The sequence below is a fragment of the Chelonia mydas genome, chromosome 24, assembly GCF_015237465.2.
Source record: "Chelonia mydas isolate rCheMyd1 chromosome 24, rCheMyd1.pri.v2, whole genome shotgun sequence".
NCBI classification, from domain to species: domain Eukaryota; kingdom Metazoa; phylum Chordata; order Testudines; family Cheloniidae; genus Chelonia; species Chelonia mydas.
The window spans coordinates 10,361,652-10,388,365 of record NC_051264.2 but is presented as its reverse complement, the minus strand read 5'-3'; the positions used below and the strand labels follow the sequence as shown (position 1 = coordinate 10,388,365).

General features: G+C 47.6%; 1 protein-coding gene across 4 annotated transcripts in view; it reads left to right on the top strand.

The window, feature by feature from the left end:
• Window positions 1–308: 308 nt before the first annotated feature.
• Window positions 309–26,714, top strand: part of DCAF8 (DDB1 and CUL4 associated factor 8) — a 53,994-nt gene continuing 27,588 nt past the window's right edge. The window contains exons 1-6 of one of the 4 annotated variants that reach the window (XM_037883307.2): window positions 309–493; window positions 1,822–1,892; window positions 20,144–20,214; window positions 21,762–22,435; window positions 23,691–23,831; window positions 25,683–25,777. In XM_037883307.2, the coding sequence (XP_037739235.1) occupies window positions 20,166–20,214; window positions 21,762–22,435; window positions 23,691–23,831; window positions 25,683–25,777 (959 nt within the window). In that variant the 5' untranslated portion in view covers window positions 309–493; window positions 1,822–1,892; window positions 20,144–20,165. Of the gene's footprint in view, window positions 588–1,169; window positions 1,392–1,821; window positions 1,893–20,143; window positions 20,215–20,922; window positions 21,030–21,761; window positions 22,436–23,690; window positions 23,832–25,682; window positions 25,778–26,714 lie in introns of those variants that run through there. The other 3 variants (XM_037883306.2, XM_037883308.2, XM_037883309.2) reach the window with 3 other exon arrangements.

The window sequence follows — 26,714 nt, the reverse complement described above, 5'->3', positions numbered from 1 at the left end:
GGGAGCACAGCTGAGGGGGTCTCCCCAGGGAAGAGGCTGAAGTCAGGGAGAGGAGCAATCCCGCCCTGGCCCCGCGGGGTGGGGGGGTATATCCCGGGTTGCAGGGACCCTACAATAACAGAGCGGGGCTCCCCGAGGCAGGCTGCACTGGAAACCTGGGGCTGAGGAGGGAGCGGCCCTACAATGACACTGCAGGCGGAGGTGATGAGACGGGGCAGCTAACGGGAGGGGGGGTCTTTGATACGGGGGGGGGGGGGGGAACGGGACCCGCCAATAGCACAGGGGTCTAATGGGGGAGGGGATTTTACAATCACGGCGGATCTGGCGCGGGCAGACCCTTCCCTCACACGGGCCCCCGCCGGGCCCCACCCCTCGGCCGCGACCCTACAATAACAATCCCCAGGCCCTGAGGGGAGCGGGTGTCGCGAAGCCGCCGCTGCCGTAAAGCGCGGGCGGGAGCCGCAAAGCGTCCCCGGCGGAGGGAGGCGGCGCAGTAAGATGGCGGCTGGGCCCGGAGCCGGTGGCGGGGGAGCGGCCCGGGGAAGCAGGATCCCGGCCTGAGCGGGCCCGGGGCCACCGGGAGTAGGGTCCGTCCACGTCCCCCGGAGCCGCGGCCTGAGCGGGCCCCGCTCCTGGGCCCCCCGGGACAGGCCCGGCCCCGCTCCCCTCCCCTCCCCTCCCCCAGCCCATAACCAGGCCCCGGCCCCGCTCCCCTCCCCCAACCCATAGCCAGGCCCCGCTCCCCTCCCCCAACCGGGCCCCGGCCCCGCTCCCCTCCCCCAGCCCATAGCCAGGCCCCGCTCCCCACCCGGGACAGGCCCGGTCCCCCCTCCCCTCCCCCAACCGGGCCCCGGCCCCGCTCTCCTCCCCCAGCCCATAGCCAGGCCCCGCTCCCCACCCGGGACAGGCCCGGTCCCCCTCCCCTCCCCCAACCGGGCCCCGGCCCGGCCCCCCTCCCCCAACCCATAGCCAGGCCCCGCTCCCCTCCCCCAACCGGGCCCCGGCCCCGCTCTCCTCCCCCAGCCCATAGCCAGGCCCCGCTCCCCACCCGGGACAGGCCCGGTCCCCCTCCCCTCCCCCAACCGGGCCCCGGCCTGGCCCCCCTCCCCCAACCCATAGCCAGGCCCCGATCCCCTCCTGGGACTGGCCCGCTCCCCCTCCCTTCCCCCAACCCATAGCCCGGCCCTGCTCCCCTAACCCTTTGCCAGAGCCCGGTCCCGCTCCTCTCCCCCTCCCAGGACAGGTCCTGCTCCTGCCCTGAACCCACTTCTCCCCTCTCCCGTGCAGGCCCAGGGTTCCCGGCCATTAGAACCAAGGCCTCCCTTACCCCCTGCTCGGGCTCGTCCTCTGTGGTTAGGGGATTGCTCCTAGATCTTCCATCCCCAGTGCAGGTGCCTGGCGATCCAGCCCAGCCTGCACCTGCCCAGCTCTCCTTTCCTGGCCCTTTAGGGTCATGGCCATGCTCTCTCTCCCTCCCCGCTGTCTGAGAAAGGCTGAACCTGCCTGATCCTCCAGGTTTAGCTTTAATGGTGCTTGGCATATGGGGAGACTTGTGAGCTGTATTTGGGGGGCAGGGAGCAGGTGTCTTTTCTGGGGTTCACCCAGGGTGTCTGTGTCAGGCTCTCGCCAACCCACACTCTAGGCTTGCATGAAATACTCTTGCTACATTTAATCTTTAATTAAAACAAACATACATGTACTGGGAGGAATGGGGTGAAAGAAGTCTGGTCTGAGCTATCTTTAGTTCAGAGTAATAAGGTGCAAGAGGGTGAGATCAGTTATAAATGGCACCTCTTGAATTTAAACTTTAATTTTTCTCAGTCTCTCAGCAAATCTACAGAGCCAGTTTCCCAGGTGCTGCTGGGCCTGTGTGGTGGATAGAAGTAGGAAAGGTGAGTGCTTCTAAAACTGTCTTGTGTTCAGTCTAATGTATCCCAGCCTGGAGCCAGCAACTTTCTTTTCTTTTCTTCTCTGGTTTTGTTTGTTTTTTGGACTGGTGAGTAAAATATATGGGGTTTGTTGTTTTTCTAAGGTGAGTGACTAGATAAGCTTGGGCTAGTAAACTGCTGCTCATTTGCTTGAGACAGTGTTCTCTAGGAGTTAAAGGAGCAGACTGGGAATCAGGACCCCTGGATTCTGTTTCTTTTTCTGCCACTGATTCTTCATAAGAACACGGGAATTGCCATACAGACTCATGCCAATGGGCAGGTTAGTTCAGTATCCTGTTTCCAGCATCACCTGTAATAGATGCTTTAGAGAAAGGTGCAAGAAACCTTTTAACGGACAGCCTGGAAGAAACACCCAATGAATGGGTTATACCATAACCCCAGTAATTTGGCTTATGTTCTGCAGCAGCAGGGCTTATATATATATATCCTTTTCTTATCCTGTGTAATGTAACTGGATGTTATCCATGTAAGTGTTTAATCCTATTTATTATCCTACTGAGCTTTTGTCCTCAGTGATTTCTTGTGGCAATGAATTCCGTGTGTTAATTGTGCTGTTTGTTTTTAAGTTTTAAACGTGTTGCCTTTTATCCGAATTGGATATCCCTTTCTTGTAATGACTCTAGAAATGAGAAATAGTATTACCTTATCTCTTTCTGTGCTATTTCTTAGTTTGTGTCTCTGTCGTGTCTCTTCTTATTTATCTTCCTTAAAGTAAGGAGTTGTCAACTTTAGAAAGCTGTACTGCTATAACCATACCGGTAGAGTTAAATAGGTACAACTGCCCTCCTCCTCCAAATGGGCACAGTTATAGCAATAAAGGTACTAATACTAGTATAACTCTCCTTGTATGAGAACAGGGAGTAACATACCGGTATATGCCACCTTTATAGGTGCATATACTGCATTTATGCTAGGTCTTCTACCTGAATAACTAGCTAATAAAAAATCACATCCCTAAGTGACGTAGTTCTGCTAGTAAAGCTTACAAGTATAGACAGACTAGGCTTATGAGTCCCAGTCTTTTCATTCTCCCTTCATATGGAAATCTTTCCATGCCTCTGATCACTCTCACCTATCTTAGAACTTCCTGAAATAAGGTGGCCAGAAATGAGCACAGTAACCCAGGTGAAGGGGGTCCCATTGACTTCTCAATAGCTTTATAATATTTGCTGTCTTGTTGCCTGTACATCAGAACACACTAGGGTTTTTTTTTTTTTTTTTTTTTGACAACATTGCATGTTGAAGTGTCCAAAAATGATGCCCAAGTCTCTTTCCTGAGTGGCTAATTAATTAAGGCCTAGTCTGCACTTGACAGTTTGACCGATCTTTATTTTGGTTAGAGGGGTGAATTTTTTTTTTACTGAAATCACTGTAACCACGCGAGCTCTTTTGCAGGTATAAAAGTGATTTATACAGGTACAAATATATCTCTATGAGAAGGAGAATAGCCATACTGAGGCTATAGCTACATTACTGAGCCTATGCTGACATAGTCCCCTAGTGTAGATGCAGTATACAATGACAGAAGGAGGCGGTCTGCCGGCATAGGAACACCACCTCCCATTAGCTGGGCTGACAGGAGTACACGCTGTTGGCATAGCTTTCCCTACACTGAGGGTTTTGTCACCATTGTTCTGTCGCTATGGTGTGTAGTTTTTTTTCTCTCCCCCCCGACCTAGCTATGCTGGTATAAGTTTTAAGTGTAGACCAGGTGTGGGATAAAGCATCTTTATACTGTGGTTTCAGAGTAACAGCTGTGTTAGTCTGTATTCGCCAAAAGAAAAGGAGGACTTGTGGCACCTTAGAGACTAACCAATTTATTTGAGCATAAGCTTTCGTGAGCTACAGCTCACTTCATCGGATGCTTTATACTGTGATAACTGTGCTCTCGCTTAAGGGGTTGAACTGCTTTGACTATACATGTACAGATAAAGGGGTACAAGCCTTGTTTGTAGATAACCCATAGTATGTGTGAGTAACTCAAGGATTGTTCTTTCCAGTGTACGCTACCTTGTGTTTCACACTGAATTTCATTAGCCATCATGCTGCCCAGTTGCGTGATGTCAGGCAAATCACATCTTCTCTTCTCCTTCCAAATGGAGTCCCTGATCTCTCCAAACAGGGTGTGGGTGAACCTGAATGTGAGGGGTTCTGATTCTCTCTGACAAATGGGGGATCTCTCTTACAGTTTGGCAACACTTGAGACGTTGGTTGTGTCAAAACCTCATTGGGTTGAATTGGGTGCCTTGGATATGGCATGTAAAGTGTTGTTGTTCATTGACCAAGGCTGTTCCATTGTGCTTCAGAACTAGCATATTGTGCAGTAATTTAAAGGTGTCCGGTGTGTGGTGGTTTTATGAGGTGCTTTATCTCTAAAAGGAAAACCTTCATTTAATGGGTTATGTTTCACCCCCCCCTACGATTTTTAAGGAAAAAGATAGCCAAGAGCTGATTTGTGTGCCCCCCAAGAGAGGGTGAATCGAAATTAAAGTGTGTATTTATTACTCGGGACGCTGCCAGGTTTTAAAAAAAAATCATACAGTTTTCCCAATTAAGTGCATCCCAATTAATGGAGATCTGCATGTTTTGTGTGATCTTCAGGACCTGTGTTAGCCTCATAGCTTCCCTAGTATAGGGAGGGCCTTTCTAAAAACATGCCCACTGTTGATACAACTGGTTCTGCTCTCTTGATATTAACTGCATTTGGGGCCCTAAGAGGCAGACCGCTGGTGTTTCTAACACCATCTTGATTCGATCTGCTTGTAGTGTGCTTGTATGATATGCTGTTAAAAATGCTGGCAACCTGTCTACAGGAGAACCTGGTCCTGCACAGAGCACCATGCAAGAGGACATCTGGGCTCCTGCAGTTCTCTCTGCAGAATCGTGTCTTAAGGCTTCCAGCATTGCTAACATTTGGAGATCTTTAGAAAATGTTCCTGTTGTAAATAGGATATTGATAGTGAATGGCAATGACTGATGACTAATCAGTACAGGATTGGCATAACCTTTGCTTAACAGTGAGCTCATTTAGCTAGTGCCACTAGGGTAAGTGGCCTTTATCCAGGTTTTCCATGGGTATGACTTTCTATTGAACCTCTGGCTAGTTAATATAGAGAATGCCAAATAAAGATGTATGTTTGGGAAGGGTGGGGGAAAAGAGGAGATTTGCATAGTGGTAGCACTTAGGGTCCCCAGTCGTAGATCAGGATCCTGTTGTGCTAGGTGCTGGACAAACACATCAAAAAGGTGGTTCCTGCCTTGAAGAGCTGACAAGCTTAAGTAATGTGTATTACTGATGTGTATCAACACAATAACTGATTTCCAGTCTCTTCAGGCTTTTTGATAAAGTCTCATCACTTAACTGAGATCAGACTCTACTGGGAAGGCTCAACTAAGAGAGGTCTTCTGTAGTTTACTGAATTGCTTCTTTTTATGTGTCGGAGGCAGCATTTGTCTAGTGGAAGAGGCCCCAAACTGGTAGTTGGAGGACTTTGTTTCTACTCCCAGTTCTGCCACTGACTTGCTCTGACGTTGGGCAAGTCACTTCCCCTCTCTGTGCGTCTGGTTCCCCGTCTTACAAATGGGCGTAATGATACTCATCCGTCTCTGCAACACACTGACATCTGTGGATGGAAGGTGCCATGGAAGTACGGTTTTTAAAACTAAAAGGATTTCCTAAGCATCAAATGTGCTCTCTCCTCTGGGTAGGCAGTAAAACTAAAATAAACAGCATCCATGGAAGTATTAAGTCTGGTCAGTTTCACTGTCAGGTTCTCATGCACTAGGACAGTATAAATCCCCATCAGTCTAAGGCAAGGCTTAAGACCAATCAAATTATTTTCATTGAAATTAAAATAAAATCATGTAAATATCAGTTGACATCCCCATCCCTCTCATTTCTGAATTATTTTTGTAATACTGAGGGACAGTGTTGTATGAGTTGTAGCTGGGAGAACTTGGGAAAGAGAATGAACAGTAGCTGTCTGGCTGGAATGCCATTAGCTGCTCTGCTGGCTGGCCTAGGAGCTATACCCTAAAAGGAGTGATGGTGGAGAGTTATGGCAGAGAGCTGGCATGGGGTTGGGGCTCCAGCCCTGTGCCTTAACCACAAGACTAATTTTCTCCACGATCCATTTATTAGCATTTGGTAACATGGAAACCCCTCTTCTGGTGAGCATAGCAGTATTCCTTCTGCATGGTGTAAGTGCAGGATGTGGGGAATCCTCGAGTTTTTAATGGATTCACCCTAAACCTGTGGTTTTCATACTATGTTATTGGGCTTCGCATATTTCACGCATCTGAAATGTAACTGAGTGCTCAATAGTAGAATGTGTCCTTTGGAAGGTGGGGGCCCCCGCGGGGCTAGCTGCAGCTATCTACTGAGAGTCCGAGTGCTGCCTTTTTTGACATACTCCTAGAGTGGCATGTTGGGATGAAAGGGTTATTAGGCTGTGTAAGATCTTGATCAAGTTACATTTTGGGCCTAAATCACCTGACAGCCTCTCTTGTGCTTAAAGGAGCACTGTCTTAGGTTGCCATACTCCAGTACTTAGGAGAAAACCCTGCTTAAATATAGGAGCCTCAAGTGAACAAATACAAGGTGGTGAGAGTGTACAGGAGATCCAGTGTATGCCAATACGTAGGGTTGTGTTCACAACAGTGATCTGTCTGCAAAGACGCATGGGGTTTTCGCTGTCTGGTAAAGCAGACTAAAATCAGGATGACCCTGAAGGTAGGGAGTCTTTAGTAGACTAGAGAAATGCCTGACATTTTTCATACTGCTGCCCTATCTCCACAGCCATCGTGCCTGTGCAGCTTGGTCCAAATGTGGCTGCAATACTGTGTGTTCTGGCAAAGCTAGTCCATTAGTGTGTTTATAGCTACATATCCATTATAATAATGGATTGTTCAGTAACTAAGGAGCTATAAATATCAATTCAACACTCTTAAAATGGGTTGGTGTGCAGTATTTTAATCCTGTTGTTGGACTTTGTATTGCGTACAACTGAAGTGTAATTGAGTGACAATCGTCACTTGCAAGGTGGGGGCAGGGGCTAACTGGCTTCCTACTGATGGACACTACTAGACTGTAGACTTCAGAAGAGTGCAAGTATGTCTGATATAAAACAGAACACACGCCAACTTGCACACAATGTCATTTGATTGGAGCTAGGAATCTGTCTTCTGGAAAGAGCTTACAACGTGCCTTGCATCCTGTTTTCTCAATTTTAAAAATATCGGGTAGATGTTGTTCATAGTGGTACTGGGGCCTTCGCCCCACAACTTCTATTCTAGTTAATGGAGCTTGTGGCTAATGCCACTGCACTACTTCAAAAATCTCAACCATCACCTTTCAATGGGGTGATCTCAAAGTGCTTAAGCCTCAACCCTGTGGACTAGGCATCATCCCTGTTTGACACCTGGGGCGCTCAAGGCACAGGGCCAGGAGGTGACTGCAGCAGAGCTAGGAATAAAATCCAGTTCTCACCTCCCAGTCTTGTGCCTTAACCACAAGACTAATTTTCTTTTCCACGATCCATTTATTAGCATTTGGTAACATGGAAACCCCTCTTCTGGTGAGCATAGCAGTATTCCTTCTGCATGGTGTAAGTGCAGGATGTGGGGAATCCTCGAGTTTTTAATGGATTCACCCTAAACTTACAACACTTGACATAGATCTTCTAGAAGCTATCCAATGGTAATGGTTCACTTACTGGGAGCTGGGCTGGAATTGAGGGCATCCCAGAAGTGAAAGACTCCTGCCCATCTTTAACAAGCAGTAGGTTAAGGGAGGAAAGATGATCTCTTGTCTAAAACACAAGTGCTAGATATTCCATGCTCTGGGTCTTTTACTGAGTTTGGGCCGTGTCCCTTCAGCTCTCTTTGCCTCTTTCTCCACCTGTGTACAATGGGGCTAATATGTGCCACACAGGGCAGTTGGGGGGCTAAATTCAGTGACCCTTGTAGAGTGCGTACGCATCTTTGGATGGCAGGTATTGGAGGGTGAATGCTCTTTCACTGAGGGCCTGGTGTGGGAGGGATGTCTAAAAGAGTTTCCCATGTGTTGCAGCATCATGTGCTTTGTTACCTGCCTGTGTAATTACTGTTCCTTCAGCATCAGAGATCTGCATGGGGCTCACCCAGCCAGAGGCTGTTCTAAAGCTGGCAGTGTTTAGGGGAACAAGGTGTGGCACATTAACGTCTTCCTGCACATTGTGGTTTGACCCTTGGCTTCCTTGCATTGGGAGGCTTACTGGCTTTGAATAGAATCTAGGTATTGTGCTGGGCAGCGCCCTGGCATTGCTGCCTGGTAGTGGAATCTAGTGTATGGCAATATATGTGGTATTGGAGCCTGTTGGGGAGACGGCATCTCTTCAGCTTAACAGGAAGAGGAGATTGTCTGTCTGTAATTAAAAGGTAGGTGGTTCAGGTTTAATTGAGGATCCTGGTGTCTGTACATGGGGGCCCAGAGTGTAAGCTCTTTCGGGCAGGAGTTGCATCTTTCTATGCGTTTGTAGGACACCAACTCTGATCTGATGCTCTGGGCACTACTGGAATGCAAATAATACATAGTGGATCTACTGAGACAGTACGCTTAGTCCCTGGCAGGTCAGGGAACAAGTGAGTGCTTTCCCTTAATTACAGTTTCCCCCACCTAATTTCTGGTCTAGCCATGTAATCTGCGGGATCCCAAGCTGTTAGAAGTGTGTGTGCTGGGGTGGGAGGGAGGAGTGGGAGCAGAACAGGAGTTGCTTTCCCTTCTGGCTCCACTAATAGAGAGCAAGACTTGTTTGGGATGCTGGGCCCCAGGTGCCCGCTTACACTCCTGCCTCTAGAGCTGATTTTAGAGTGTTGCATTGGTTGGTTTCCTCGTGTCCAGCCAGTACTCAGCTGGAAGGATCGTGCTGTGTTGCAGGGATCTAGAAGGCTTTGCACGCTGGTGTGAAGGGATATCTTCAAGTCTCTGACAGGGCGATGGGGACATCAGCCCTTGGGCATTTGAAAGCTAGTGTAATTACCACCTTCAGATGTTTAGAATACAAAGTTTTGAGTAGCCTAACGTTTCGGTTCCCCCGACTCTCTAAAGACTGAAGAGTTCCTTAGATCTATAGGTTTCAGAGTAGCAGCCGTGTTAGTCTGTATCCACAAAAAGAAAAGGAGACTTGTGGCACCTTAGAGACTAACAAATTTATTTGAGCATAAGCTTTTGTGAACTACAGCTCACTTCATCGGATGCATTCAGTGGAAAATACAGTGGGGAGATTTATATACATAGAGAACGTGAAACAATGGGTGTTAGCATACACACTGTAATGAGAGTGATCAGGTAAGGTGAGCTATTACCAGCAGGAGAGCCAGCGGGCAGGGGAGGAACCTTTTTGCAGTGATGATCAAGGTGGGCCATTTCCAGCAGTTGACAAGAACATCTGAAACGCCCATTGTTTCATGTTCTCTATGTATATAAATCTCCCCACTGTATTTTCCACTGAATGCATCCGATGAAGTGAGCTGTAGCTCACAAAAGCTTATGCTCAGATAAATTTGTTAGATCTATACTTTACTCCATTGGCCGAGTGAGCATTCTGGGTGTAAGGAGCTGTTGCCGTCATTCCAGTGAGACCTGAGTTGGTGGATAACAAAGATCCCATGATGCTTTTTTCTACAGTCAGGATATTTTCCCAGATTCATGGCCAGTTTCATCACTTAAATTTTTCTAATCCCAGTGTGGCGTTTAAACACCAGAGCCACTAATTGTATTCTCCCTGCAGTTTCAGGTGAATATGACTGCCTCCTTCCCTCAAGCTGTTCTACGGTGTTGCTGTAGATTGGTAAACAGCTGCCGTGTTTTACCCCAGAGGTGGTTCCCATTAGGTAGGGAAGTAATTTCTTTCTCCCCTGGAGGCTTGTTTTCTCTGGATGCCAGTTAACTCAGGGGAGTGAACACCTTTGTAAAGGCCAGTTTGGACATTTCCAAATGTTTGTTCTAGGATACACGGGTGCCTACCCTAAGCCAGTGGTTCTCAACCTGTGGCCCACAGATCCTTGGGGGTCCACGGACTCTGTCTAAGGGATCAGAAGAAGCTTGTCATTACTCCAGAACAGTGGTTTTCAACCTCTAGTCTGTGGACTAATATTTCCAAAGGGGTCTGCACCTCCATTTGAAAATTTTTAGGGGTCCACAGATGAAAAAAGGTTGAGATCCACTGCCCTAAGCTGATCCCTGTGGGCAAACTACAAACGCTGATAGCTGGGGAATATCCAGACTAGCCTTTAGAAATGTTAGCTACCCGGTGGTGTTAATAAAAAGTCTCATGTAGACACACTCTGGATGAAAGAGGCTATTAAATAGGACTAATGGGGAAAAATGGGTTAAAATACCCACCTCCCTCCCAGCTTTTTACTCTGTGCTGCTCCTCTTTTGTATATGGAGAGTTTACAACTTCTTGCCCAATGTGGGAGAACCCCCTGAGGATTAGGGCAGGTCTACACTTAAAATGCTGCTGTAGCACTTAAGTGAAGATGCTCCTACGCTGGCAGGAGAGCTTCTCCTGTCAGCATAGTTAATCCACCTCTCCGAAAGGTGATAGCTATGTTGATGGTAGAAGTTCTCGTGTTGACATTGTACTGTCTACATGGGGGGGTTAGGTCGATATAAATCCATACCTATGAGCGATATAGTTATACCAATATAGGTCTGTAGTGTAGACCTGGCCTTAGTCCTTGGCTGTCTTCTCTCAGGGCCATCTCATTGCATTTATCCCAACTCTCTTCCCCCTGCTGGCTTCTGCTCATCTAGGCCCACACTCTTTCCTCCTGAACCCCTGAGAGGCTACAGCTGTCCTTTGGTGGAGTCAGAGGTAGGAAACAGTGCTCTCTCTAACTGCTTTGTTAGGCCAGGGATCCTGGTAGTCACCTTTGACCTGAGCAGCTTTCCTCCTCTGTCAAGGTTCCTTCCCCACTCTGAACTCTAGGGTACAGATATGGGGACCTGCATGAAAAACCCCCTAAGCTTATTCTTACCAGCTTAGGTTAAAAACTTCCCCAAGGTACAAACTTTGCCTTGGCCTTGAACCCTATGCTGCCACCACCAAGCGTTTTGAACAAAGAACAGGGAAAGAGACCACTTGGAGATGTCTTCCCCCAAGCCCTACACCCCATTTCCTGGGGAAGGCTTGGTAAGAATCCTCACCAATTTGTACAGGTGAACACAGACCCAAACCCTTGGATCTTAAGAACAATGAAAAATCAATCAGGTTCTTAAAAGAGAATTTTAATTAAAGAAAAGGTAAAAGAATCACCTCTGTAAAATCAGGATGGTAAATACCTTACAGGCTAATCAGATTCAAAACATATAGAATCCCTCTAGGCAAAACCTTAAGTTACAAAAAGACACAAAAGCAGGAATCTACATTCCATTCAGCACAGCTTATTTTACCAGCCATTAAACAAAAGGAAATCTAGCTTATTTTCTAGCTAGATTACTTACTAACCTAGCAGGAGTTGTAAGGCTTGCATTTCTGATCAGTTCCTGGCAAAAGCATCCCACAGACAGCCAAATCCTTTGTTACCCCGCTGCCCCCTCCAGATTTGAAAGTATCTTGTTCCCTCATTGGTCATTTTGGGTCAGGTGCCAGCGAGGTTATCTTAGCTTCTTAACCCTGTACAGGTGAAAGGGTTTTGCCTCTGGCCAGGAGGGATTTTATAGCACTGTATGCAGAAAGGTGGTTACCCTTCCCTTTTATATTTGACATCCTCTATCATCCTTCTCTCCATATGGTCACTGGAGCAGGGTCAGGACTTGTTACCTTGGCTGTGTGTCTGCAGAGCTACACTTCGGAACAATCTGTTTCCCTTTCCTGGGAAAAGGCACTTGAATGCTGCACCTTCCCGCTGCTCCGTGGGATTAGTTTGAGGGCGGATTGGCTAGAACAGCGTGAGCATGTAGTATTGGGGCCTTTGGGAACCGGATGGAGCGTCAGAGTGCAAAGGTTCTGCTGTGGTTGGAATGTGCCAGTTGATCGGAGAAGGTGGGAGTAACGGCTCCATAGGGTAATAAAGAGGGGGTTGTGCCTCCAGCCAGGGGCAGCTGGGGTAGGAGACCCCAAGAGAAACCATGAGTCCTGTGAACTGAGGAAGAGCAAGCTTGGGGAGTGCAGGCCGGGCTAGTGCTGTGAGCTTGCAGCTCTAATGACCCACTTGAAGTATGATTCCAAAAAGGGGTCTTACATCAGCCCAGTGCACCCCATGAAACTAGGGAGAGGGAGCCCCATGGCAGATCCTCTGCCCATTGCCTCAGCACAGATATGTCTGAGCCACCAGCTTGCATATGTGAGGGGAGGGATTGTTCTCTAGTAGTTGGAACATAGAAATCCTCCTGATGCCTGACTGGGTTTTATTCCAGCTCTGCTGTCTGGGTGTTGTGGCCTTGAGAGTGATGCCCCCTCTTTATGGGAGGGCACGCGGGAGCTCAGGTGTGAGTGAAGACTGCTTTTTGTAAATTGCTTTCAGGGCCTTGAGTGGAAGGGGCTATACGTGGCCCAGGTGCAACTAACAGAGCTTTGAGTAAAACTTGATTGGTCACCTGGAAGTGACAGTGGAGATTATACCATGTATTGGGACTTAAAAGTGCTTATACCACATATGGAGACAAGAACCATGTGGTAAACTATATTGACCATGCACCGTCAACCGTTTCACCTGTCTGTTTGCCCATCCCCACTGACTCAAGCCACTGATGGGTAGCATTCAGTCCTAAACCTTGAATCTGTCTCTGGTCCTGTATTTCATGAACAGTTATGTCTACTAATGGCCACTTCCCCTTCCTTGCAGTGGTGTAAGGCACTGGTTTATGCCCTCTTCAGGCTGGACTGCACAACGTTACACTGCATACTAAAAAGCTCTTTCAGAGGCTGTTAGAGCTAGAGTGACTGTCTTCTCCCACGAATGCCTCTGGAGCTGGACTCGTGGTCCAAAGGCATCCCTCTCTAGCTTTACAGAGGGGATGTGAAAATGAGTGCTAGTAAAAACTTCCTATAGAATGTGTGGCTTAAATAGAATACATGATAGCATGTGTCTAAGGGTCTGACACTCATTTGGGGTGACCTATGTAGCGCCGTTGTGTCCATCTCAATGTCCGTAGAGCAAACCTTTATTCCACACAATTGTGTACTACAGAGAAGTAAGTAAAGTAGCTGCCATCACTAAATCTTGTCTGTTATGGACAGGTAGCCATCACATTGGAAAAAGTGCCAGCATGTTAAATGAAGAGTAGCAGCCCCCTGATGCTGACAGATGATGTCTTTAGGCATCTGTTAAAGCCATTCCTTTCTGCAGGCTCCACCAAAAATGTGTCCCTGCTAATGATCTACTTTCTGGAATAACTTGGAGTAAAGTCCCTTGTAGACCTGAGAAGACTTTAATCTGCGCTCTTTGTTTATAAGATGTTCACATCTACATATTAAGCACAAGATGTCCGTCCTTCCCAACATGAGCCCAAACTTACCTTCACACCATAAGCAAAAGACCTCTCCTCTCCTCTTTTTGCCATGTCAAAAGATGCAGCAAGCCCTGGCTTTGTCAGACCTGGGGGGAAGGTAGGCTGACATCCAGTGCCCTCCACTGACACTGCCCTGCCACGAGCCCTCAGAGAGTGCCCTATGCTTTAAGCAGCTCACATCTAGTACAGCAGCTCAGGGAAGGAGAAGCATAATTTGGGCAGATAGGGTTCATGCCAGGTGCCTAGGGGTCAGTCGGCCCAGAAGAGGATAGGGATTGCTTCCAAGGAGGACAGTCAAGGAACACGCTAGTGAGGGGATTTGGTAGAACTGGCAAAAGATCTTTAGTTGCCCTTCTCGAGGATTGCAGACTAGGCCCTCTTCTGCAAAAGTTATAGTTTGCTTTCCTACTTGATCTTTGAGTGCTACTATTTAATCTCCATTATTATTATTACTGAGTTGTATATTCAGCTCTGTACACCCAGACCCTGCCCCAAGGAGTTCCTAGTCTAAGTACATTGTAATCTCATTGTCAAGTTAAACTGTGTTTAACTGTGTATGAATCAGATAGCTAATAGCCCATTTTAGACAGGCTGACACAAAGTCTTTCTAGCTGGAGAGAATCCAGCCTGTCTTAAATACAAATCAGTTTAGAGAGCCCTCGCTTTGAACGCCTTCAACTACCTAAATGTAAAAGAGGTGGCTAACAGATACAATCTGTTTTCATCTTCACAGCAGCTGAGTTAATACTGCCAGAGGAAGCGGGAGAGGCAAGAGGGAGCAAATCTTTCCTCCTCAGAAGTTCCTTGCTAGGCAGCAGAGTGTTTTCCGTTTGTGTCCTTATTTCTTAGCTAGGTTTATAATTAGAGCAGATACAAAATAAAACAAAAAACAAAGTTTTAAGTACCCCGCAGTGGCAGCTACTGTGGCTCTAGTCCCATGGGACTAGGCCTGCCTCAGTGCGGTGGGTGTTGTGACCTGGCACACTGGGTTGCAGCACCGCCCAAATTTGGCCCAGCTGCCCCTCCATTGTCTTGCTAAAATTGAGCTGTGATATGCCCTGGTGTGCCAGGTTGCAATGACGGAAGTGGGGAGCTGTCACTACGGGATGAATGCAGGATGGGCTTGTCCCCATTCCCTCTCTCCCCTCTTCCCAGTATGGATAAAACAAAATAACATGAAATTCCTGAAAAATAAAATGAAAATTTATTTAAAAAAATAGAATTTCAATTATAATCCCCTGGGGTGGGTGAGTGAGAGGGAGTCAGATTAATTACCCAGTAATGATTGCCTTTCCTCTTGAAGTAACTTTAACTGCCAGGTTCCATAGTAATGTTCACCAAGTGGAATTGGAGATAAGCTATTAACTGGCTTTCCAATCTGCTCATTGCTTGAGAAATATCATTAACTGTTTCAATGTCGAGTCCCACTCCAAAAAAACTTCTAGCTAAGATTGTTCTGGTAGTTTAACGTAATCCTTGTATGTATCATATATCCAGAAAGTTACAATAAAAGCGACACCGTCAGCTTGAAATCTGGTCAGATTAAAAGTAGTTGTCATACACCTGCCCTGCCAGTTGCTGTCCTCGTGTGTTTGTGTGGTTTTTCTTTTAGTGTGCTTTTCTCCTGCCTGTCCTGTGTGGAACCACCCCATGCAAACAAGGAAAATGGATTAGAAAAAACAGCTGAAACTTTTTGAAAGTGACTAATTTTTTTATGCCCAAATTGAGACTTTTAAAAGGGCCCGATTTTTTTTACAAAGTGCTGAGCACCCACTTCTGAAAATCTGGAGTCTCAAGTTGCGCTACCCAAAATCGAAAGTCACCATTCAGAATGCATAGACAGAAGTGACTTCTAAATTTACTACTCTTTAAAGAGCACATGGGGAAGAAACAGAGCATTGTCTCTCTTTATTTAAAATGACCAGAATCTGTTTATTTTGTTGACATCAGTTTGAAATATTGCCCTTGTGATTCAATCTCATTGAGAGTAATCTGGGTAATACTTCACTGCCATAAAAATCCACTGAGCCAAATTCTGTCCCTTCCTGGCACTCTCTGAAATCTCACTGACTTCATTAAGCTGCAGGGGTATAAATCGGGGCAGAATTTACTGTGGTATAAGAACGGCCACACTAGGTCAGACCAATGGTCCATCTCGCCCAGTATCCTGTCTTCTGACTGTGGCCAATGCCAGGTGCCTCAGAAGGAATGAACAGAACAGGAAATTCTCAAGTGATCCATCCTGTCACCCATTCCCAGCTTCTGGCAAACAGAGGCTAGGGACACCATCCCTGCCCATCCTGGCTAATAACCTTTGATGGACCTATCTTCCATGAATTTATCTAGTTCTTTTTTGAACCCTGTTATAGTCATGGCCTTCACAGCATCCCCTGTCAATGAGTTCCTCAGGTTGACTCTGCATTGTGTGAAGAAACACTTCCTTTTGTTTTTTTAAACGTGCTGCCTATTAATTTCATTTGGTGGCCCCTAGTTCTTGTCTTATGAGAAGGAGTAAATAACACTTCCTTATTTACTTTCTCCACCCCAGTCGTGATTTTACAGACCTCTATCATATCCCCCCTTAGTCGTCTCTTTTCCAAGCTGAAAAGTCAGTGTCATTAATCTCTCCTCGTAGGGAAGCGGCTCCATGCTCCTAATCATTTTTATTGCCCTTTTCCAATTCCAGTATATTTTTTGAGATGGGGCGACCATATGCAGTATTCAAGGTGTGGGCGTACCATGAATTTATATATATAGAGGCAATATGATATTTTCTGTCTTTTCTGTCCCCTTCTTAATGATTCCCAACATTCTGTTAGCTTTTTTGACTGCCGCTGCACATTGAGTGGATGTTTTCAGAGAACTGTCCACAAGGACTCCAAGATTTCTCTTTTGAATGGTAACAGCTAATTTAGACCCCGTCATTTAATATGTACAGTTGGGATTGTTTTCCAGTGTGCATTACTTTGCATATATCAACATTAAATTTCATCTGCCATTTTGTTGCCCAGTCACCCAGTAGTTTAATGAGATCCCTTTGTAGCTCTTCGCAGTCTGCCTGCGACTTAACTGTCTTGAGTAGTTTTGTATCATCTGCAGATTTTTCCACCTCACTGTTTACTTCCTTTTCCAGATCATTTATGAATGTTAAATAGTATTGGTCCCAGTACAGACCCCTGGGGGACACCACCGTTTACCTCTCCCAATTCTGAAAACTGACCATTTATATGTGTATTGATGACATCTAGTAAATGCTTTCACATAGATTAGTCCCAGAATTTGGTACAATGTGTGTTTTGCACTAGTATAAGAAATAATCTGAAGGCCCTAGGGGTGTCTAGTGAAATTCATGCTTGTGAAGGATAATTTATGGAAACTGATGTTGTATGTTTGTTCCAGTGCATGCTGCCCTGACCCTACCCTATCAGTGTGTCTGAGCACTGACCTAGAGGTGTGACCTCGTGGATGTAGGCTGGATGGGGTGGGAGTTTGTTCTCTCTAATCCATCTAATCTTTGCCTTTTCTGCTGAGACTACAGATCAGGCCAACTGAAAACTGATAGCGTGCAAAGATCCACTTGTGTTCCCAAGATCTGGATTGAGATCCATTCACTTTATGTGGGCCACAGAGCCGCCAGCAGGTGGGGGCAATACCCAGGGTGGAACAATTTAAATCCAGGCCATTGAAATCGATGATCCACCTTGGCAATAACATTTGTCACTTCTGACTTTGATTGGAATTGTGACCTAGATCGTTTTTTGTTGGTGGTTGTGGGGGAGTTTATAAACTGAGCAAATAGTGCCACTGTTTTTGCAGGGTGTCCCATTGAACTATATCTGAGCTGCTGCGGAGGAGGAAGCAGGGGCTAACTGACATGATTCCCACGGCATTGTGAAACCATTGCCGAAGCAGAAAATGTGCAATATTTTTTGTGGTGACATATTCAGGCATCGTTGATGCTGATGGACAAAGTAGAGAAGTGCACAGAGCTGCATTAATTACAGGTTCCGTTAACAGCCCTGGAAATGGCCGATAGTAAAGAGAATACTGCCTTTTCTCGATACTTCAGAAAATAAGAGACTCCATGCTATTTTTAAAAAAGTCACTAAAATCCAGTAGGAGGGGGATATCCCTGTGGTGTAGACCAATATGATACAGTCCGCTTTGAAGTTAATGCCTAAAAGCAGTTTTACTAATTGTGGCTCGATGGAAAGATTAATATTGAATAGCTCCTTTGCCTCTAGCAGGCTGCAAACTGAAAATTCTCTGCCATGGGAAGAGCTCTGGGAGCTAGACAAAGTTTTTTTTTGTTTTGTTTTTGTTTTGTTAACGATTTTCCCCTCAGGGAATTAACACTAAAACACTTGGCCGAGACCAGGAGGCTGGAATATTTAATTCAGGAATTGGGGGGGGAGAACCCTGTAGAGTACCTGACAGGATAGCATAGCTACTACCTTGGTAACTTTCCTGTTGGGTTTTGAAGGGATTCTGGAGGTGACTGGGCTTAAGATTTGCTTTAAGGAAACTAAAAGTAGCCGTTGCCAGCATGAGATCCCATGGAATGTCACTGTGGGGCAACTAAAGATCTATTCCACAATGCCCTTGGAATGGAGGGAGCTGGAAACGCTAGAGCACTATTTCTCTTTTGTTTTGGATTGATCATGTGCTCATGTAAAATTAAAATGTTCAATTAATTGAGCAATGGCAGCAAGTGTGAGGGAGCTTCCAACCTCACAGATAAGCTTCCAGTGCACTGGAGTTCCCCTGTGCTCTGGGAAAAGCATGGGAGGATAAATGAGTCCTGAAGGTCAAGTCTTGGATTCCAGACTAGTGAGGGGGCTAAATTCCAGAGCAGTGGGCCTTCCAGTGGGAATACCCAGTCCTCCCACTACATCACTGAGAGCGTTTGAGGTTTGGAAGCACCTCCGTGCATAGGAAGGTGTTTAGAAATCTGTGATTTGAGGTGAAAAAGCTTCTTGACTAGCTTTTGATGCTACAATCTGTGATGTCAGCACTTACTGCACCTCAAAGCTACCCTTCCTCAGCTGTATTTCAGATCTAACATGCTTAATTTTGTGATATGGGCATGTGAAACTGGTCTTTTCAGTTATGGATGGATTTTGTGTAGCTGTTGTTGCAGAGCTAATGTCAATAACTCCTCATTCCTTTGAGTGTAGCTGGGGATCAGGAGTTGGATGGAAAGAGTTTGCCTTGTGACAAGATACAAATGAAAGGGGAGTCAGAGGACCAAGGTGGAGAGACTGGGGAGGGTTCACATAGGGAAATATGGTGGAAGGCTTTAAGAAATTAAGTAGGTGCATTGGGTCATGGGGCCTTCGCTTCCCTGTTGGGTCAAGGCAGTCTTCATGGAAGAATGCAGCTGGAGGACTGTACAGACGTGGAAATGGTTGGATGGGGGCAGAGGGGAAGAATTGTCCCCTGAGAACCAGAGCATTGCAGAAGTTATGCTTGTTAGTTTTGGACTGCAATGGTAGCAGCCATAACTGTACTATGATGTATTTTCCACTGATCTTGTGCACTAAACAGGGTCAGTATTCGAGTGGGAGACATCCCAAGGAATATTTAGGTCATCTAGAAGTAAGTGTAGGTATTCTGAACCCATATCCCGACGTGGTGTAAAGGGCACACTGTGATGCTCCAGTTATCACACATCAGAGGAGAGAGAAAGCTGAGCTCCTGACCACTTGTGGATATTAACAAGTTGTGATAGGACTACCAAAGAGTTTGTATGATGGCCCCAATGTCGTGGCCAAATGCCACCTTGACTGATGGCATTACGTTTCTGAAGTGTCCTCTGTAGACAGTAAACTGCTATCCAATGTTGCCGTTTTTAATAATGCACAGTCACCTTCCATCCCAGAAGTGGCCAGCAAAGTTGTCCCCCTGGATAGCTTGGAGATGAGTTTGGGATTCTTTGAGGTAAAAGGAGCTATGGAATTTGGAGGCATTTACTGGGGAAATGTGGCTTCCTTCCCCCCCCCCCCCCCCCCCCCCCCCCCCCCCCCCCCACTTCCTAGTGTATTTGAAACTAGCACATTGGGTATAGATTCATAGATACTAAGGTCAGAAGGGACCATTATGATCATCTAGTCCGACCTCCTGCACAACGCAGGCCACAGCATCTCACCCACCCACTCCTGCGAAAAACCTCTCACCTATGTCTGAGCCATTGAAGTCCTCAGATCGTGGCTTAAAGACTTCAAGGAGCAGAGAATCCTCCAGCAAGTGACCCGTGCTTCATGCTACAGATGAAGGCGAAAAACATCCAGGGCCTCTTCCAATCTGCCCTGGAGGGAAAATTCCTTCCCGACCCCAAATACGGTGATCAGCTGAACCCTGAGCATATGGGCAAGATTCACCAGCCATATCTTGATCTCTGCTAATCCAACTCTAGCAGCCTTAGAGAAAATGTTAGGGTTCTAGCTGTTTTATGATGGATTTGATAGTACATGTCCTGTGGTAAACAGTCCAGTGTCGTTAAAGCAGCTCTTCCCTGTTTGGGAGGTGGGTACTATTTCTCAGTACACGGGGCCAAGCCGTTGCAGTTTGCTGCGAAGGGGGGCGCTCTTCCTGGACCAAGTCTGTGTTAGAAAGCCGGGGCTTTTACGAAACGGTCTCACGGGATCTCTCCTCTTGCTGTTGCCAACTCTCATTTTTTTTAATCTCTCAATTGCAGGTTCACCCTGAACAAAAACAAGATGTCGGATAAGGGGAGTAGCACGGAGGGAAAAACAGACATAGCCAATGGTAAGGGTAGGGGGTGAAGACCCGTCTGAGTTGTCTGCGCTTAAGGCTAGCGCTCAGTGAACAACAAGAGATTTGGGATCATTTAGTGATTGCTCTGAGCACGTTCACAACCCTCTAAATTTGCCGGTTGTGACCCCTTCTTCAGATGAAGAGCTCTTAGTGTCAATTCTGGTACAAAGCAAATATTGGCTGTGGCACCAAAATGCATTTCATTAAATGAAATGAACACTGTGACCAAACAAATTCCTCTCTGAAGCGTTCCACAATGTGATTCGAGTGCTCACCAGCCCTCCGTTGGCGGGTTTGGTTGTGCAAGATATTGAATAGCTTTGGTTAGTGAACACCACAAAGATGGTCGTCTGCTTATGAGCAGCAGAAGAGGCCACATTTGCCAAACAAATCACTTACCCTGTGAATTGTTCACTTAGCTCTGCATAAGCTGTCTAAAGTGATATGGGGGAAACAAATGTCCTATCTAAGCATCCTGCAGCGGGGGTGGGGGGGACCCTCATTCTGTCCCTATATCCGTGTTTTCTCTTCCATCACTTCACTAACAAAGTTGCATTAGAATAGGATCTCTGGACCAATTCCTGGTTCCACTGAAGTCCGTGACACAACTTCCATTGACTTCTGGAGACCCAGCATTAGGCCCTCTGTTCCTAATATCTGCTCCACTGTTGTCTCCTCCTTCAAAATCCCTGGAATCAGATGATGGCTGGATCATCTTCAGGTGGAGGAGGATCGGCAGAGAAACCCTTAAAAAGCAGAACTGGCCTTCAGATAGCCTTTGTCATGAAGAAGAGGAGTATGTCTGTGTAAGCAGGATTGTTGCCTAATACTGTAGAGAACCCCCCCTCCCCCAGAAGCATGGCAAAGCTAGCTGTTGATTCAAATGCCAGGTAACATCCTACATCTGCCTAAACCCTGCTCCTCTGTACATGGGAGTAGAGATTTGTTAAAACCCTTGTGCAAGGTATTGCAACGTGGGGCAGATTTCATTTGTTGCTAAATGAGTGGAGGTTACAGAATCCTGACCTTGTTTATAGCAGTCTGTGAGCCTGTTAATAAATGGAAGAGGGTTAATTGTATGCTCTGGGGGAGATGGGATCCCTGAATGAAGCTGCAATTAAAAATGTAATGCATGGGAGCGAAACAATTGGCCAGAGGCTTGTTCCTGAGCTAGTGTTGCCCAGAGGGATGTCCCAGTGATTTAAACATCAGGTGTAAAATACAGGGGTTTCCTAGAATAGAACCACTGCTTTGAAAGTTCCATCTTTCAGGGAGCTAGATGCGACATAAATGGTTCTGGGTCTGTGGACCAGACTGTAACTCCACGTCTTGGTCACTCTATGTATACGCTGGCGATCCCATGGCCCTTTGTAAGAGTAGGGATTTGGCTGGAATTTTCTCCCCATTCTGTTGTGCTGGCCTCTACCCTGGAAGTGACTGCATTTCAGCGGTGCTTTTGGGTACATGAGAATCCTTTGATGCTATAGAGATGTGAAGTTATTTACCCTAGAATAAATCACATGGTCTGTCCTGTGCAGGGAGCTTATCCAGCAGCCCCGAAGAAATGTCTGGAGCAGAGGAGGGGCGAGAGACTTCCTCAGGCATCGAAGTAGAGGCCTCTGACCTCAGCCTGAGCCTCACTGGGGACGACGTAGGGCCCAACCGCACCAGCACAGAGAGCCGGGACACGGACACGGAGAGCTCGGGAGAGGAAAAGGACTCTGACAGTATGGATGACACAGGCCACTACTCGATCAATGAGGAGAACCAGGCCCACGACCGGTCCCACTCAGATGAGGAGGAAGAGGAGGAGGAGGAGGAGCAGCGGTCCCGGCGGCGTGCCCAGCGCAAACGTGCCAACCACGATCAAGACTCCTCGGATGATGAGCGGGCGCTGGAGGACTGGGTGTCCTCAGAGACGACTGCTCTTCCTCCGCCCCGCTGGCAGGCTGTGCGTGCCCTCCGGGAGAGGGAGCTGGGCTTCAGCTCACGCTTTGTCTACGAGGCCTGCGGGGCCAGGGTCTTTGTGCAACGTTTCCACCTCCAGCACGGCCTAGAGGGGCATGGCGGCTGTGTCAATACCTTGCACTTTAACCAGCGTGGCACATGGCTGGCCAGCGGCAGCGATGACCTTAAGGTGGTGGTTTGGGACTGGGTCAGGAGGCAGCCGGTGCTGGAGTTTGAGAGCGGCCACAAGAGCAACGTCTTCCAGGTGAGGGGGGTGGGGCTGAGTGTTGGGAGAAGCGGGTAGCTGAAGGGGCTGGTAGGGGCGTCTCCCGCTCCGCTTAGAAAGATGGCAAGAGCTGAGTTATTCTGCTACGTTTGTAAAGGGGTGAAAGTAACTGACCATGTTTGTGTGCTGCGAGAGCAGGTGTCTCGGTGCCAGGACTCCAGGGTCCTATTGCACCTCTGCCATTGATGTGCTGGAAGACTCTACATTAATCGCTGTACCTCAGCTTCTCCCAGATGTTAACTGGGGAGAATGCTAACTTCCCTGCTGTGTTACGAGCCCTCTTGCTCCTCTTTGTAAAGGGTGTAGCTGCTGGAGACTGCAGTAGATACGTTGCATTTTTTTTTTTTTTCTTTTCAAAGCCCCGGCAAGTCAGCCGAGCTTTCCCTGGCGAGTGGGAGAGCCAGTGGCAGCCCAGCTGAGCTTTCATAGCGTCTTGGGCCTGTACAGCTATGAAGAGCCTCCCAAAGGCAAAGCCGGCCAATAGCACCTCAACTGAGTCTGCTCTGAGCTGCTTCCCAGAGGGTTCTGAATGGTAGCAGATACTCTGGCAGTCCAGTCTGCTGCTGCTCCTTAGGGGAAGCTGGGAGCAGTGATGGAGGCCGGAGCTGTTTGTGGAGAAGGGCCTTAGGGGAGCAGCCTCCACGCTTGCAGGAGGCTCTGGAGTGCCAGGGAGAGCAGAGAACTTTGGCTTTCTAGCAGCCAGAGGTTGCTGTGGGGAAGGGACTTCATGTTTTATCCCACCTGCTCACCAGAGGCTAATAGGAAAGACCAAGTCCAGGCGCAAACCTGTGGGCATCCCTGCATCTCCACCTCTCCATACCTGCTTGAGATGGAGGTAATGCTGGGCTTCTCAGCCAGGCCATTGCCACTGCACTGTGCAGGGCATCTCTCTGGCTAGGATAGAATTGCTGGTAGAATTGTTCAAACCCTGTTCAAAGTACTGTATAGACTCCAAGCCAGCCTTTGCAGCCCCCCTTCCCAGGAAGGACGACAGTCCTACTAGTCCTTATCCTACTTGCACATGGAGAAACTGAGGCATGGAACGCCAGTGACCTGCTATCAGAGGTGGCATTACAGCTTGGGCCTCCCTGTTTTTTTGCCTATATGCTCAGTCCATGGATCATGCTGCTGTGTTTGTGGTGGAGGGTGGGTGGGATTCCAGCCCCAAGGAATGTGGGAGGGCAGCTGTTCTCACCCCCAGTGGAACGCAGCATCTCCTTTTGCTCTCCTCCAGGCCAAGTTCCTCCCCAACAGTGGCGACTCGACTCTAGCCATGTGCGCTCGGGATGGCCAAGTCCGGGTAGCCGAACTCTCCGCCACCCAGTGCTGCAGAAACACCAAGCGCGTGGCACAGCACAAGGGAGCCTCACATAAGGTGAGCAAACTAGCTACTGTTTCTGTCTGGTGCCAGGGTGTAGGGACGGCTAGGGCCCGTAGCAGCCAGGCTTCCCATACATTAGGTGTCAAAAGGAATTGCTTATCCCTGTGTGACCATGGAACCAGCCAGTACCCTTCTCCATCCCCTATTTTCAGTGTATATAAACCTCCATCTAAAATAAAGCATGATTTGAAAGGCCTTTGCCTTCTCCTCCTCCCTCGGTATGTAGGTTTCCTCTGAAGCTGATGTGTTCCTTTAACTCAGTTGCGTGTCTCTGAGAACTGGCCCGTCCCTTCTCCAGTCACTGCTAAGGGAACGCCTGCCCAAGGAGATGGGTCTCACGTTGCACTTCAAAGGTGGTAAGATTTGGACTCCCTCATTGTCCAGGGCTTTCCTCTGAAGACGCCTGGCGCTGAGGATTGCCTCTTGGGCTCTCTGTGGAGCACACTATGGCACAGGGTCACAGGTCCTCCCTTTTCACCTACTCTGGCCCCTCCTAAATGCACCTCGAGCATCTTTCTGTCTTGATGGCTCCTGCATGCAAAGTAGATAAGTCCCTGGTGCCGGCTAGGACTCCTAGCTTTAAGGTCAGAACAATGCGGGAAGTACAGGTTGTCCTGGAGCCTTTCAGTTTGCGTTGCCACGCGTTTACCTACATTGAATTTAATCTGTGATTGTACTGCGCAGCATCTAATCTCCTGTGGAGTGCTTCTGAAGTCCTTTGCAATCCTAATTAAAGAGTTGTGCCTTTTCTTTGGTTTCCTCCCCTGCCAGAGGCTGCTCAGTAACAATTCTCTTCTGGATTTTATGAGGCTTCTTGCTACATCGGTTTTTATGGTCCTTGTAGCAGGAGTGTGTTTATCCTGGGGGGGCTGTCAAAGTGTAGGCCAAATGCAGCATTTGGAGTTCTATAGCATGGCCTGCGGCCCATGAAAACTGCATATCCCAGCATGCTCTGTCTCAATCCAAGTTGGGGCTGCTCAGTCACGTGCAGGATATTGACTAATGAGCTATGTCATCGGCACTGAAGGCCGGATGGGCTGCAATCTGCTTGGTCTATAGCACAGGCACCTGTACATTTACCACTGTGTCCTGCAATTGGGCAAGATGTGGAAATGCTGACAGGACGGACCTCAGTGGCTCTTTCAAGAAGCATTTTCATCAAACGTAAAGTGCTGATTACATTTGCACAACTGGTCACAGAGGAGCAAGCAAGCGACTGAGACCTAATCTCAAGTTGTGAACTCCTGAGGACAGCGACGGTGCCTCTGTCTGTGCAGCACCAAGCATATCAATCTGAGCCTCTGGGCACTACTGAAATAACCACCAGCGGCCTCTTAATACAGGAGGGGCAGGCAGTGAAGGGTGTGCATCGTCTTATCGCAGACCCATCGAAGTGATGTGCTAAGAATAAACCTACCCAGCGTGTCTAACTGCGGTAGGAAATTGAAACTGACCTCCTTCCACCTCTCTTCCCTTACAGATATCAAAATGTGACTTAACTGCCCTAACAACCTGATCGAATCCCCCCGCTCTGGCTCTGCTCAGCCTACTGTGTCCCAGAACGCACTGCAGAGTGGGTCCAAGTGGCCAGCTCTGCTTTCTTTGAAGCAGGGGGTGCAGCCTCAGAGCCCTTTTTCCCCCTCTTCAGTCTCAAGGCAGATGCACCTGTCCCAGTCCTACTGACAGACTAAAAATCATACATCAGCCTGTCCCAGGTTTTGTGAGGCTTAGTCATTGAAGTGCTTTCCAATCTCAGGAGGAAGGGAGGGGGGTATACAGAGGGAAGGAGTCTTGTCCCACTTGTTGGTTAAAAAGGGAGCCAATCCCAAAGCATTTATCTTCCAGTTGGCCCTAGAGCCGGATTCTCCATGCACTTTCTTATCAGCTGGCGAAGATGCTGTGGTCTTCACCATTGACCTGAGACAAGACCGCCCTGCTTCGTAAGTATCTTTCCTTGACGCTTGCTGTTGATTGCTATGAGATCCTGGTGAATCAATGAGGTTTTGAACCTCCTAATGGTTCCTGAGGCCTCGGACGTTCTGCTGTATGCCAGAACATTACCTCGGTGAAATGTGTAGTGGATCATTTTAAATTGGCCTGTATGTTTTGCTAGTTGTCTGATGTGCAAGGGTTTTATCAGGCTGACCTAGAGACAGCCAACTTTATTGCTCTCAAGTAAGCCTAAGCAAACTGTTTACTCTGCTGTAGAGAATCTTTTAATGACTAAATCAGTGTGTCCCCTTTGGACTGGAGGGCTCAAGGTGTTTGTTAATGGCCAGGATAGACAGTGTTTACACGAGTGGTCTGAGTCCTCCCTGCTGCTTTCTGATTCTCTGGCAGATGTTTGGTGGCCCACATGACATGAATTTGGCACTTTGTCTGCATTTGTCAGCCTCGCTGAATTTAGGCCACTGGGACTGACCTCCCTTCCCCCCTCAAGGGGCTCCCTCCGTCTGTCATGATAGCTGCAGAAGCACAAACTCACACTGCAGTGTCTTTGCACCTGTACTGTGGCTGCTGTCAAGGCTCAGTCAAGGGCTGAACTGCATGTTTTTGTTTTGTTCAAGACCTACCAATGTGATTGAATATGAAAGAGGCTTCTACGGGTGCGAGATACTCCGTTACCCAGTCTGTTTAGTGAAGGGTCTGAAGTGCAGTAATTAATCAGTCTTGCACTTGAAGCTTTTAGTGTGAGCCTCTTGCTACACTCTGTTGTAGTTAATTGAAAAATCATAATTGAACTAGCAGGTTGTTTAAGGTTTTAACCTCGTATCACATGTTGCACTGTCATTTTTTGACAAATTTCCAAAATACGCAGGTTGCTTTTAAAGCAGGCTTCTAGTTTAGTAATAGTCCTTTTCTGAAGCACTAGAATCT